The sequence below is a fragment of the Tiliqua scincoides genome, chromosome 9 (assembly GCF_035046505.1).
Source record: "Tiliqua scincoides isolate rTilSci1 chromosome 9, rTilSci1.hap2, whole genome shotgun sequence".
In the NCBI taxonomy this organism is placed as follows: domain Eukaryota; kingdom Metazoa; phylum Chordata; class Lepidosauria; order Squamata; family Scincidae; genus Tiliqua; species Tiliqua scincoides.
The window spans coordinates 41729715-41743991 of record NC_089829.1 but is presented as its reverse complement, the minus strand read 5'-3'; the positions used below and the strand labels follow the sequence as shown (position 1 = coordinate 41743991).

At 45.6% G+C, this 14277-nt stretch overlaps 1 protein-coding gene across 2 annotated transcripts in view; it reads left to right on the top strand.

The window, feature by feature from the left end:
• The window catches only part of CDH8 (cadherin 8), a 276615-nt gene that overhangs the window by 158656 nt on the left and 103682 nt on the right, over positions 1–14277 (top strand). For both annotated transcript variants that reach the window (XM_066637710.1, XM_066637709.1), the window contains exon 5: positions 12583–12770. In XM_066637710.1, coding sequence (XP_066493807.1) covers positions 12583–12770 — 188 coding nt within the window. The remainder of the gene's footprint in view (positions 1–12582; positions 12771–14277) is intronic.

The following is a 14277-nucleotide window of genomic DNA, read 5'->3' as shown; positions in this document are numbered from 1 at the left end:
GAAAGTTTACCCCTTTGGCTGGTTCCTTTGTTTCTCAGAGAACCACACCCAAAACTTCTCAGTTATACCTTGCAACAAACAAAGTTCCCATGTTACACCCATGTGACTTCCACTTCCTTATTGGGCATACTGGTGCATGGTTCCAGCCCTAACTGGGAAGTCTGTTACCCATTTATGGAGAAGTTTATGTTCCATAACTCTGGTTACACAAAACCCTGAAATTTCCCTTTTGGGAAAACTATGACGTGTATGTTCTTTGTGCAGGTCAACTTGACATAATGGCTTTCCTATCCTGTTTTTAACAGAACACTAGTCACTGCTTTGGCTCCAAATTTCAGTTGTTTTTCCTCATCTGAGAGAAGTTAGGTTAACCCTTTAAAATCTCCATCAACACTGAATTTTATATGACTGAAGTATCTTGCATCTGAAAAAAAAGAATAATACTTGTAGGGCATTCACAACTTCCATTCAGTGTTCCACCTCTTTTGACCCTTTAAACCAGTCATTCTCAAACTTTTTTAATGCTCTCTTCACCTACTGGGCCACTGGCCATGGTTCTCCATTAGGGGGACAATCCTGTACATTGTATAGCATGGCAGGTCTTTTGCAAGGATTCCACTGCTCCCTTGGCTGGTTGCCACGGCTCCCTGGGAAGCCACGGCTCACAGTTTGGGAACCACCATTTTAATCTGTTTTAACAGTCATGTTTTCTCTGGAGGAAACCTTGGGAGTTCTACTTCTATGAGGGAAAACCAAGCTCCTGTAGTAGAGAATTTTCAGGACTTCACTCAAATGTGATTCTCAGAAATCACCATGGAAAGCTATGACAGTTTAAGCAGGAGGTAGATGCTAGTAAATATCAGCAGAGATATTTTATGTTCTGACCAAGTCAGGCCAGTATGGGGCCAGTATGGGGGCCTGGAGAGGGCAGGGAAGGACAGAATGGGGCATTCTGAGGAGGGTGGATGGTGGGTAGTCCAATGAGGACGTGGAGCCAGGATCAGGCACTTAGGCTGTATCCCAACCCCACTCCAGGGCCACCTCGTTAGGTGGCGCAGATCTAAGTTGCCCCTTTGGGGCTGCTGCCATGTTACCTGGGGTAAGGAAAATCAATTCCCCTTGTCCCGGGCTCAGCCACAGCCAGCCCTAATCCTGCACTGGCTATGGGGCAGGCCAGCTGGCCTGCCTGTTCCAGCACTGGCTAGGATTGGGCCACCGGTCTGTAAACTGCTTTGTGAACTGTTAAAAAGCAGTATATAAATATTCTTAATTATAAACATTAATAATCTGTCGAGGAAACAGTGCCACATGGGCAGTGCCAGCGTGTGAAAACGTGAGCATATCTGTGGATAAAAAGGCAGGTTTCGGGTTTCCTTACTATTTTGAACGATATTCCCTCTCCCCTTCCGTTGTGCGATGCCAGGCTAGCAGTGTGTTGCCGCATCAGATTGTTTTACTTGTGGTTTGCGCAGTAGCAGAATCCAATATAAGGTGACATGCTCCTTAATGATGCAAAAATCTATAGATGAGACTCGGCTGATTGGTATCACCATAATGCCAAGAGACATTGCTCTGAAGATGTGCAGCGCACAGTAGTTCTAAATCCGTAACTGGAGGTAAACCCTTGTCAGCTACTCAGGCTTTTATAATTACATCACATACAGTTATGCTCTTATCAGATGCCTTTTTGCTCCGTCCCTGGGAATAAGCTCATATTTTATCCCATTGCATCGGGAGAAACATAAAGCCAAAGAAGCAGAGATTCAACTGGTTTGTAGCTTTGGTGGACAATATTTGTGAAGGCCAAGGGCTACAGGGGGCATGTTCTTGATGATACTTACAAATATATATGCCAGTGTTTCTCATAAGAACATAAGAACAGCCCCACTGGCTCAGGCCATAGGCCCATCTAGTCCAGCTTCCTGTATCTCACAGCGGCCCACCAAATGCCCCAGGGAGCACACCAGATAACAAGAGACCTGCAAGGCTTCCTGGGAATTGTAGTTAAGAATGTAAGAACAGCCCCACTGGCTCAGGCCATAGGCCCATCTAGTCCAGCTTCCTGTATCTCACAGCGGCCCACCAAATGTCCCAGGGAGCACACCAGATAACAAGAGACCTCATCCTGGTGCCCTCCCTTGCATCTGGCATTCTGACATAACCCATTTCTAAAATCAGGAGGTTGCACATACACATCATGGCTTGTACCCCATAATGGATTTTTCCTCCAGAAACTCGTCCAATCCCCTTTTAAAGGCGTCTAGGCTAGACGCCAGCACCACATCCTGTGGCAAGGAGTTCCACAGACTCAACCAGTTGTAATGGGTGCCACTGGTGGTACAGTTACTACCAGTGGTAGTTGAGGTGGTACCTGGTGGTACTCGCAGGACTGCCTGGCAGCAAGACCAGGAATGCAACACAACAGACATGGTAGGAGACTCAGCTTGGTGAGCAGAGTTCCAGTGTTTGCTTTTCCATGCTCAAAAAAGCCCTCCTGTCCACCCTGAGTCTCTCACTGGTGTTTGCCGCTTTGCATCTGCCCTCCCAATCCAGAAGTAACTGGCGATAATGTCATCACCAGTTGCTTCCTGTGGTACTTCCAATGGGTGGACCACGTGAAGTGGTGCAGCAGAGGACACATTTTGAGAAACACTGGTCTATGGTAGTTTATGGAAACCAGGTTTCCCCCCCCTTCCAGAACAAGACAAACTTCAATTGTTCTTTATCATTATGGTTGCCACATGGAGGCCCTTTAAATTGGTCCTTGTAGCCTCTGTGATGTAGTATATATCCTTAATGTCCAGCAGCTCACCATCTATTTGGAGTTGTTTTCTCCATCATAATATAACCAACCAACTTACCATCCTTCAGAATCCCCAGTTAATCTAGCGGCATATTTTAAAAGGTTTATTGGTCAATTCTATGCTTGGGATCATTAGAAAAGGTATTGAGAACAAAACTCAATCAGGCTAATATTATAATGCTGTTGTACAAATCGGTGGTAAGGCCACACCTGGAGTATTGTGTCCAGTTCTGGTCGCCGCATCTCAAAAAAGACATGGTGGAAATGGAAAAGGTGCAAAAGAGAGTGACTAAGATGATTACGGGGCTGGGGCACCTTCCTTATGAGGAAAGGCTACGGCGTTTGGTCCTCTTCAGCCTAGAAAAGAGATGCCTGAGGGGGGACATGACTGAGACATACAAAATTATGCAGGGGATGGACAGAGTGGATAGGGAGATGCTCTTTACACTCTCACATAATACCAGAACCAGGGGACATCCACTCAAATTGAGTGTTGGGAGGGTTAGGACAGACAAAAGAAAATATTTCTTTACTCAGTGTGTGGTCGGTCTGTGGAACTCCTTGCCGCGGGATGTGGTGACTGCATCTGGTCTGGATGCCTTTAAAAGGGGATTGGACAAGTTTCTGGAGGAAAAATCCATTATGGGTTACAAGTCATGATGTGTATGTGCAACCTCCTGATTTTAGAAATGGGTTATGTATCAGAATGCCAAATGCAAGGGAGGGCACCAGGATGCAGGTCTCTTGTTATCTGGTGTGCTCCCTGGGGCATTTGGTGGGGCCGCTGTGAGATACAGGAAGCTGGACTAGATGGGCCTATGGCCTGAGCCAATGGGGCTGTTCTTATGTTCTTATCAATCCTCTCGATGGCAAGCACCATCATTGAAGGGGCATCCTTTCTGGTATGAGAGAGAAGGAGAGATACCATTATCTAGTAGGCTGATATGATGCCAGTTTCAACCACGCTGTGGCACATGTTGAGCATGAAAAGCAAAGGGGCAGCCCAGTCCTATCTAACTCCCTGCACAGCGATGCAGCCGCACTAATGGGGTGTGTGCTGCATCCCATGGAAGAGTTTCAGGCTGTGAAGGCTGCTTGGGGTTCAACCCTGGTTGTCCCACTGGGTCTATTTGGACTTGCACCAGCTACTTTGCTGGCGCATCTCCAAGTGTACCAGGGAAGGTAAATCAAAGCTGGGAAGGGAGATGGGATATCAGGTGTGGCACTGCCACTGATACCATCCCTTTCCCATCTTCAACCCGTCATCCTCCCTGTCCCAAGCTCTGCCCCATTCCTCTCCCTCCCGCAACCCCATGCCGATGTGTCAGGATTCCTTCCCTACCCGCTGGCTCGCTCTTTGCAGCAGTGGGCAGGCTGCGTGGCACTGAATGGTGTGCTCTTGCCACAGGACACGCACAGGGAGCAGTTTGACACATGGCTCCCCCTTCCAGGAGTGGATTGATCAAGTGATCATTGAGTTCCAGAGATGAACTGGAGCAGCTGCTTTGCACAGTTACCCCTCCATTTTTTTAAGATGCTTGTAACTTACAAGGACAACATTGTTGGGAACATTTGCTTAGGAAGGGAAATAAACAAAATTCATAGTTGTACTGGAGCCTCGCTAGTCTAGAGGGTGATTGAAATGCATAAGACGTAATTCACAGTACATTCACCATAAATTATAATGAGCCCAGATAGCGTTGAGTGAGTTCTGCTGGTTTATTGTTTCTGGGCAGAACTGAAATCTGTATTTATGGCTGGATTTCGAGCAAAGACTGCCCTCCTGGGCCTCAGAAATAAGAACAATGAACTTTCACTACTTCTGGGTTCTCTTGGAAATAATGTTAGGGACACTTTATGGGACCACGAAATTTTTATCCCAGTGCTTTATGGTTGAGATTTTATTCATAAGAGCAGCTGACTGCGGCATAAGGCTTAAGTGTATTAAAATAAACATGCTGTATACACGGAATTCCAACCTTGGCTTTTGTGTACTAAATGTTAATCTAGAATAACGATTGCCCAGTGTTTCTGTACTCGTAGCTCTGGCTCCGGATTGGAATCCCCCCACCCCCATGAATATTTATTGATGATGAAAATACCCAACTGGTTTTAACCTCCTTAACTGGAGAAGGAAAAGTCCATCAAGGGTTACAAGCCATGATGTGCAATGTGCAACCTCCTGATTTTAGAAGTGGGCTATGTCAGAATGCCAGATGCAAGGGAGGGCACCAGGATGCAGGTCTGTTATTGTCTTGTGTGCTCCCTGTGGCATTTGGTGGGCCACTGTGAGATACAGGAAGCTGGACTAGATGGGCCTATGGCCTGATCCAGTGGTGCTGTTCTTATGTTCTTAAACTACAATTCCCAGGAGGCCTTGCAGGTCTCTTGTTATCTGGTGTGCTCCCTGCGGCATTTGGTGGGCCGCTGTGAGATACAGGAAGCTGGACTAGATGGGCCTATGGCCTGATCCAGCAAGTCTCTTCTTATGTTTTTAATTGCAAATATTGCCAAAGTAACTTTAAAGTTAGTCAAGATATAATGCTTCTGCCTTAAGTGGGCTTGTATGACATTTACAGTCAATTCTGAGAGGCTTACTCAGAAGGCGTCCTTGGGTTGTTTACTTATAAGTGTTGTTTTAATGACTAAAGCCGCAGAAGGTAGCACCACCATTATTCCATTGAGGTGGGATAAGACTGGTGGCAGGTATCTGCAGTGGTGGCAGATGGGTGGTAGCGACTGGTGGACGGGCACTCAAGTAGCAGTGAGGAACACAATGACCACCCAGTTGCAGGACCCTGGACGCTGCTCTTGGGCTCTAGATGCAAGACAAACATGCCTGTCCATAGACAGACCAAACCTGTGGAGAAAGGAAAGCTCAGAATGCCCTTGGCCCACACAATCCAACTTCTATATATGATTCAGCCAGCGATCTTGTGGACTTGTACACAAATGCAACAGTATGCGTATAGGCTCTTCGCATCATTGGGAACTCTTGAACAACCAGGGACCCCAGTTGCACGAGGAGCCCACACAGGCACATCTGTAGGTACACAGAAGCCCTTTCAGGACTTCAGTTGAGCAAGCAAAGTACAGGGGGCTGAGGTGCCTCCTCCTAAATTCAGTCTATACAAGTTTATTTAGGAAGCTGCCTGATATAGTGTCAGACCATTGGTCTAACTCTAGCTCAGTGTTGGCGGCAGTAAGATTTCCCTGCCCTGTCTCTAAATGCCAGGCGTTGGACCTATGGCTATCTGGATGCCTTTTCACTAAGCTGCAGCCCCTCTTCTATGGTGCGAAAAGGACTTAAGCCTAACTCGTAAGGCTAAAGCTGTGGAAGAGGTGACGTGGAATGACACTCCAGCATCCTCCCGAGGCCTGACATTCAGCTGCAGGAAGTTGCATGTTCCAAGTTGTGACACCTGCCTGGAGCTAATCAGCTCTCAGCTAAAGAAGTAGCCCTCTGTTCCTGCCTATGCACTCCATGTTTTCTGCCAGCATGAGATGCATGTTTCCTGAATCTCTAGAACTGGAATGATGGCAAAGGTAGGTAGTCCAGAGTTTCTGAAGATGGGTCATTGGTCATGACAATGTCACCATGAAGGAAGTTCTTAGGGATGTTCTTTGGGGCTGTAGATAGAGGAAGCATGGTTCCTGGGAGATGGACTTCCAAAGTGGCTGCTTCCTGAGATGGTCGAGGGAGACTCTTCCCTGTTCCCAGGACACATGTTGTAAAATGTCTCCTCTGATGAAGAGGCAAGGTATGTACTGGATAGGACCTTTAAAGCCCTACAATGTTTGGAACTGGGGTACCTGAAGGAATGCCTTCACCCACATCAATCTACTGGTACCCTAAGTTCTTCCGGGAGGGGGGGGTTCTTAAGTGTTCGTTCATTGTCTGATGTGAGATGGGCAGCCAAATCCTTTAGGACTGCCCCACTGGTGAAACTAGTGTTTTGCCAGTGCTAGCTGCCAAGAAGCAGCTGTAAAACATGCTCTTGGCAGTGCGTGCTTCCAGAGCATCCTTAGGAAGGCCAGACCCTTCCTGCTTAGGTTGTTGGAACATGGGATGCCTGCCAGAGCAGATAAGCCAATGTGGGAAGCAGGAGGTGATGGGGGAGGGTGCAATAGTGGTGGGGAGGAGTGAAACTGGGTAGGGAGGGGGAGGCTGGCCTGGAGAAGCTCCAGGAGGGATGATAGGCTGCAGTGCCTATCTCTTCTGGCAGCGGCTTCCCTGCCCTCTTTCTCTATAAAGAATTGGCTCAGGTCCACAGAGACCCATTGCAGGGTGGGAGGCTTATGGAAAGGAAAAGGGGACTTTTAAGGTTTATGGAGGGAAAAGGGGGCCTTCAGTGTCTGTCCATCCCCCACCCCCCACCTCCTGCTGTATGCAGTGCACACCTTTTTGGCTTGGATGCACCAGTGGTTTGGATTGGGCCACCAGAGTCCCTCCAGGAGCAAGATGTTTAATGCATCCCTGCATCCTGTGGGCCATGAGAGTGATCGTGTGTGGGATTACAGGCTGGCTATGCGCCTTCGAAAGAATCTCTGATCAAAACCACAACTTTAAGCACTCTGTTGATTTGCAGGGAAAAGTGGGATATTAATCATTCAAAGAAATAAATATGCAAAGCTGACTTTAGGAATTATGTCATTGCAACCGTCTTCATAAATCTGGCCTAACTGAAAAGCAACAGGTAGCAGAATTTGGAGGGAGGGTGGGGGGCAAGAGAAAGAAAAAACATACATGTGGTTTGCAATGTCTTGTACTCTCTCTCTCTCTCTCTCTCTCTCTCTCTCTCTCTCCCCCCCCCCCTTAATGTTCAGAAATGTCTGCTTATACATTTTAAGCCATCTGTGTTATGCATAGATTCTTGTATTAATTACAACCACATAGTTCAGTCAATGAAGGAAACAACTGCAGCTCGTTGTGGCTTTTAAAATTTTTTTACTTTTTTATGAAGGCTTTTAGGATTTGTGAATGTTTTGCATATTTATTCACGTTTCATCCTTGAACACGTAACAGAGAATAAATTGCAGACTAAAAAGATGTTCCATTTCCTGGCCTGTTCCTCTTATGAAGGAAACACCAGAATCCAGTACTGTAGTGTACAGTACTGAGTATAGAAAACGAAGACCTCTAATAAAAGCCTATCCAAAAAGTAGTTGCATTTTGCTGCTTTAGGTACAAGGTTACATGCTGTCTACCTTTCTGCTGCAATGGGCAGAGTTTGACTTCATACATGAAGGTTCTTGAAATAACAACCAGAAAATTACCTTGAAGGAGATTAACAAATGAAGAGTGTCAGATTTGCTTCTGACTCTTTTGACATTGCCAGAAAGAACCTTCAGCTATTTCCTCTTGCTTGCCTACACATGTATTATTCAGATCCTTTAGGACTGAACTGAAACTGACTTGGTCACCTTAGTCTGTTTCTTTTGTCTGGACCTCTCAGTGACTTTCCATACTATCAACCTTCTGGACTGTCTTTCTGGGATTAGGAATTGGTGGAGGGTATCAGCCTGAGGTGACTCTGGTCCGATGTAGGAGGTAAATTTCAGAAAGAGGTGGTCTTGTTCCACCTCATGGTTATTGGCTTCTAGGATGGCACCAGGTTCCATCTTGTCTCCACTCATTTCCAGGATTTCTGTAAATTATCCAGGAGTGGTGATCTGAGCTAGAGCAGTGTTTCTCAACCAGTGGTATGGGTGCCACTTTTGGTACTCTAGGTGGTGTCTGGTGGTACTTGCGGGACCCCCAGTCATCTGCCGCCTGGCAGTGAGACCAGCAACATGACGCAACAAACAGCAGTAGGAGGCTTGTCTCAGCTGGCAGAGCTCCGAAGTGTGCTTTTCGCATGCTCGGAAAAGCCTTCCCGTCCACTCTGAGCCTCTTACTGGTGTTTGTCACATCACACCTGGTCTCCCAATTTGGAAGTAATTGATGATGATCATTTACCAGTTACTTCCAGTGGTACTTCCATTAGGTGGACCATGAGAAGTGGTACAATGGGGGACAAACGTTGAGAAGCACTGAGCTGGCGTGTCAACACTATTTCCCATTTTCAAATTTCACTTCTGGGGAGACAGTGAATGTTCCGAATCAGTGTCTGGTACTAGCTCTTTAGATGTAGTAAGCTGAAGTAATCTACACAAAATAGAAATACTTTTGGTTGGGGCTTCTGATTATCTTAGTTTAGGTGATCAGTCTGTTCTGGATGGGTCAATGGAGGAAAAGTCCATCACAGGTTATGAGCCGTGATGACTATAGGCGACCGCTGGCTTTTAGAGGTAGCCTATCTCTAAATGCCAGATCCAAGGCAATGACAATAGCATCCAGCTATCTTGTTGTCTTGTTTGTCCTCTCAGGCATCTGGTGGGCCACTCTGATACAGAAAGCTGGACTAGATAGGCCTTTGACCTGATACAGTGGGGCTCTTTTTAGGTTCTTGTGGGTTTGTAACATGGAGTTTGGGGTTTGGGGAGTTATTTAGCATCATGACCTGCAACTGGATATCCAAATGAAGGCAGTTCCCCAACTCCATCTCATATGCCAATGATGTCCTGTCCAGGAGAAATTAGACCTGGCCTCAATCATTTCTGCATCTGACTCTTCCAAGTTAGATTACTACTGTTTGCTTTCTGTCCAGCTGACTTTCCATATAGTCTGGAAACTACATTAGCTCCAGAATGAGGCTGTGGAGGTTCTGATGGGAACTGCTCATTCAGGAGAGATGGACAGTAAGAAAAGAGGCTGTGATTCCTACCTCGAAGGGAATGGAGTAAAGCAATATATGCAGCTCCACAAACTCGTTCTTCTATGTCTGCAGAGCAGGTGAGGGACTAGGGGAGATGGGGCTCAAAGATGTCTTTAAAACACCTGCACACCCCTCCAGTAGCTCATTTGCCTGCCCCTGCAATACTAAGTTCTTGACTTCATCCCTTCCTGTGTCCCTGAAGCGAATCAATATGTAGAATTCAAAATAGCTGGGGACAGTGAATTGTGTCCCATTACTGAACATTGTGTTCATTGATTCAGGCTTGGGCATTTGATCACTGCCTACAGATTTCTGATGGCGATAGTCTGTCTCCTGACCACTAATTGGCTTTCTCATTCACTCCAGCTAAGTAGCAAATTCGCATGTTTCATGCATCCTTCATTTGGAAATGGAAACCTTTTCTGACGATCTTCTAGCCCATGAGAACAGAGACAGAAAGCGCTTTCAGAAGCTCCTTTCTCAAGGCAGACTCTGGACTGGGCTACGATGTGATTTAATTGATTACTGAACTGATTGTCAGCTCCTAGATAATGGACCCTTTTAATATTTGCAAGCGATGTATGCTGAATACACTTTCCTAGAATGTGTCTCTTTAGGCACCTGAACCGTTCACAGGTTCATAACCAGCTATAATCTATGCAAATAGTTACCACAATTACGCTCGAACACAGCACCAACAAATTCTGCCCCTGAAAGAAAAATGGAAAGAACAGGTCTGACTCATCAGGTATGCATGGTTTTTTTTTTTTTGTCTGATTAGTTTCAGTGATAAGTAGTCCTGAAACTGATAATTTCACCTCTTACCAGTAGCTGAAACAAGTGAATTACCAAGAAGCATGCGTAATTAGGCCGCCCGTAGATGTGTTTGGGAGCCAGAGGTTACCCATGCTCTGCTGGCTTCCAGATCATTACTAAAAGTCAGAAAGAGATGTCATTAGAATGAGCAATTTGATTCCTCCCCTAAGTAATGAGAAACCTCAGATGTAATGTAAAATACTCGGTTGGAAACCTCATTTAAACCAGTTAAGGCTGACTTCCTCGGATTTGAATTAGGAATGTACGATGCAACCCAAGAAATGTTGCTGGTTTCAGCAAGACTCTGTTTCAAGGGGAGCATCCCAAAAAATGTTCCTTACTTCAATTGTCTCCTGGATTTTGGAATTCCAAATTACCTGGTCATATTTCTCACCTGGTCATACATACACCACAGAACTGATGTAGCCAAATGGCTAAGAGGCTGGAGATCCAGACTTCCTTCCCAGTTTGAATGAGGAATTCTCCATTGTTTCCTTTTCTTAATTTGAGAATTTTGTGCGGCAGCTTTCAGTAGATTTGATCTCTCCCTCTCCACTCCCCAACTTTACCAACATGTATCTGCAAATTAATAAAACTCTGCAAAGGAGTAATTGGTATAATCCAGGTTCTGGAGGGCTTTTTTTGTGCAGTGTTTTAGTGATGCCCACCAAATTCTATGCTACAGGTGAAATTCAGTCACAGGGATGTGTGGGACCCTTCCATATGAACTTTATCAAAACTTTCACAACTTCCTTTGAAAGTTCAATGGGTGACTTTAGGCAGATGTTTTGGTGGTGCTTCTGATATGAGTTAAAGTAGTCCCCCTTTGAACAAATAGTTGGCTCAGATATTGCAAAGCCTGCCTTATCAATACAGTACCGTCTTAAAGTATAACTTGTAAATCACTGACAGAGGAATCATGCCCCCAGTCAGGTCCATTGAGCTTCAAGGCTGTTTCTAAGTCATATATAATTTCCAGAAAAGTCCACATGCTATCAGCACATTATCTTTTCATATGATGGCAGCTGTAAATGCCATCTGCATTTACATTATTTTACATCTGCAGTAAAATGATATCTGAATTAGACCTAATGATTTAAATTCAGGTGCTTCTTAGTCAGAGAGTTTGTTGTGAACGCACCTGCAGGCTTTCAGCATTGTCAATGAAAGTCTGATTTGGCCACAGCGATTTTCAACTTTGTCATGTTATATCTGGACTACTGTAAGTCACTGTAATAGGGGCTGCCCTTGAAAACAGTCTATAAACTTTGGCTGGTACAAAATGTGGGAACCTTTCTGGGAAGAGTCATCCTGCCCACATTACCCTTGTGCTTTTTGACCTGCACTGGTTATCATTATGTTTTGCAGGCTCAATTCAAGGTGCTGGTTATTAATATTAAGACCCTACATGACTTGAGGGTCGATGAACTGTGAACCTGAGACTGCCTTCTTCTCCATGAATTCCTGTGAATTCCAAGCCCCTTCACTTGATGGGCCACAGTTAGTGGGCATATGACATGGGGCTTTCTTTGTGGCAGCAACTAACTTGTGGACTCTCCCAGGCTGCTAGGTTGTCTCCATCATTGAGTGCTTTTTTCTCCTTCAGTTGGTGAAGATACGCTTGTTAGCAATATATGCTTGTGAACAACTAATAGTAGTAATAATTATTTTCAAATCTCTCACTGTGCAGTATGGAAACTAGGGGACCAAAGACTTCAAAGGAAAAGGTAGCTCTTGAGAAGGAGCATTCAGGAAATGAGGATGGGAAGAACTTCTAGTCATAACTGGCGTTGAGCAGTGGTGTAGCAAGAGGGGTTGCAAAGCACTAAGATTTTCAGGGAGCCTTACCACAGCATGCAAGAGGCCCCTCCCCTTCGGAGCCATTCCATGCATATGTCTCTGTTTTGCTTCCCCTACCTGGAATGGCTCCGAAGAGGAGGGGAGGGCCCCTTGCATGCTGCAGTGAGGCTCCTTGCAAAATTTAGTGCTTTGCACCCCCTCTAGCTATGCCACTGGCATTGAGAAAGAGCAGTGGTGTTCGAAGGAGCAGGGAGCCTTCAGAAAATATGACTTATGTGTAACATTTGCCTCTCAAATGGTCACATCAGAAAGACGAAGAACCTGAAGCCAGTAAACTGTGCCATAAGATGGTAATGTTCAGTGGCGATCATGCTGCTTACTTTTCATATCCTTCTCTTTTCCCAGGTTTGTATCATTTCACAGTATTGGAAGACATTGCCATTGGTGACCCGATAGGAAGGGTGAAAGCAAACGACCTGGATATAGGCGAGAACGCGAGGTCAGCCTATGACATTATCGACGGAGATGGGATCGATATATTTGAAGTCACCTCAGACCCCCAGACTCAAGAAGGCATTATTCGGCTGAGAAAGGTAAGTGGCAACGGGAGGAGAGATCGAGTTTGTGGACCTAGGTGTTGAGCAATTTATAACAGCAAATGATAGGCTACTAACGTATGGAAGACAGTGTCTTGGATACAATCATTACATCTTCTGACTCCCAGCGTGGCCTTGTGTTTGTGTGTGCATTCTGTGTGTTTGTGTATGTCCGTGATGGTGACACGTGACTTGTTTGTCAGCCTGACCTTGTGCTCTGTGGCGAATGCAATCAGTACAGTACAGGATTGGTGCAACACTGATCTCTAGCACAGTTGAGCTGATTCTGAGACACCCCCCCCCAGACCATCTCTGTGTCCATAGGCTTCATTTGGAATGACTCTTTTGGTGCCCACCCCAGTAGGTATGGGGCAATGGGAGGTGATTTGTTAAGGAAACCAAGAATTGGCTCTGATCAGGTAGGTTCATCATGATGGAGCAAGGAGAAGCCTTGCCTCCTTGCTCTAGCATTGGTCACCAGCTTTATCTCCTTTCAGGCTTTAGGTAAGCCAATCTATTCCCCACCCCCCACCCCCACATACATACCTTCTTCAGAGAATTTAAAGCTCAAGGCAAACATGAGCGTTTTAAGAAGCTTATGAACAAAAGAACAGCTCTGTTGGTTCAGAACAAAAGTTCATCTTGTCCATCACTGTATATCTCAGAGTGACCAACCAGAAGACTTTGGAAAGCCTACAAGCTGGAGAGGAATTCACAGTTGTTTCCTTGCAACTGGTATTCAGAGACAGACCACCACAGAATCCATGAACGTCATTTAGCCATCATGACAAATAGCCATTGATAGATTTGTCCTCTGTTAATTTATCTAATGCCCTTTTCAAAGTGATGTGAAAGCCCCTTTGCTGGCCACAGTCTACGCATATATTCCTCTTGCCTTTCGCTCACCTTTAGCCAAACAGACCTTCTGGGTTCCGAAACAAGATGGTGACCATTGACCCTGCAGGCAGCGGTCCCGTGTTCAGCCCAACTCCAACTCTCTGCAAATAGTTAACATCTGGCTACAAAGACTGGCTGTTGCCATTCCTTCTGCTGCCATTCTCTATCCATAGTCCTTGGGAAAAACGTGCCTCTTTCTGCTGTGCACCAGATGTTCCTCTGTCTGTCTCCACATACCCCTATGGTTTTATGCATTGCTGGATTTGCAAGGAGTGCCAAAACTGTCTTCCTAACTCTGTTTGTTCTTGCTTACGTGTGTGATATCTTCAGTGCCTCACCCAACATCGAGGAAAGGAATTAAAGATATTTACGCAGCATTTTAGGGCTGCATATAAAGCAGGCACCCATCCTTTATATCTGTATCATTATATGGGGGGAATAGGGTTACCTGAAGCAGTTTGCAAAAATTCACCCTCTCTCACCCTCAGCGGGTGTGTGTGTGTGTGTGTGTGTGTGTGAGAGAGAGAGAGAGAGAGACTACAAGCGGTCAAAATGTTAAAATCTTGGTATTATTTTTATATACCTACAACCTATTTTGAAATATCTT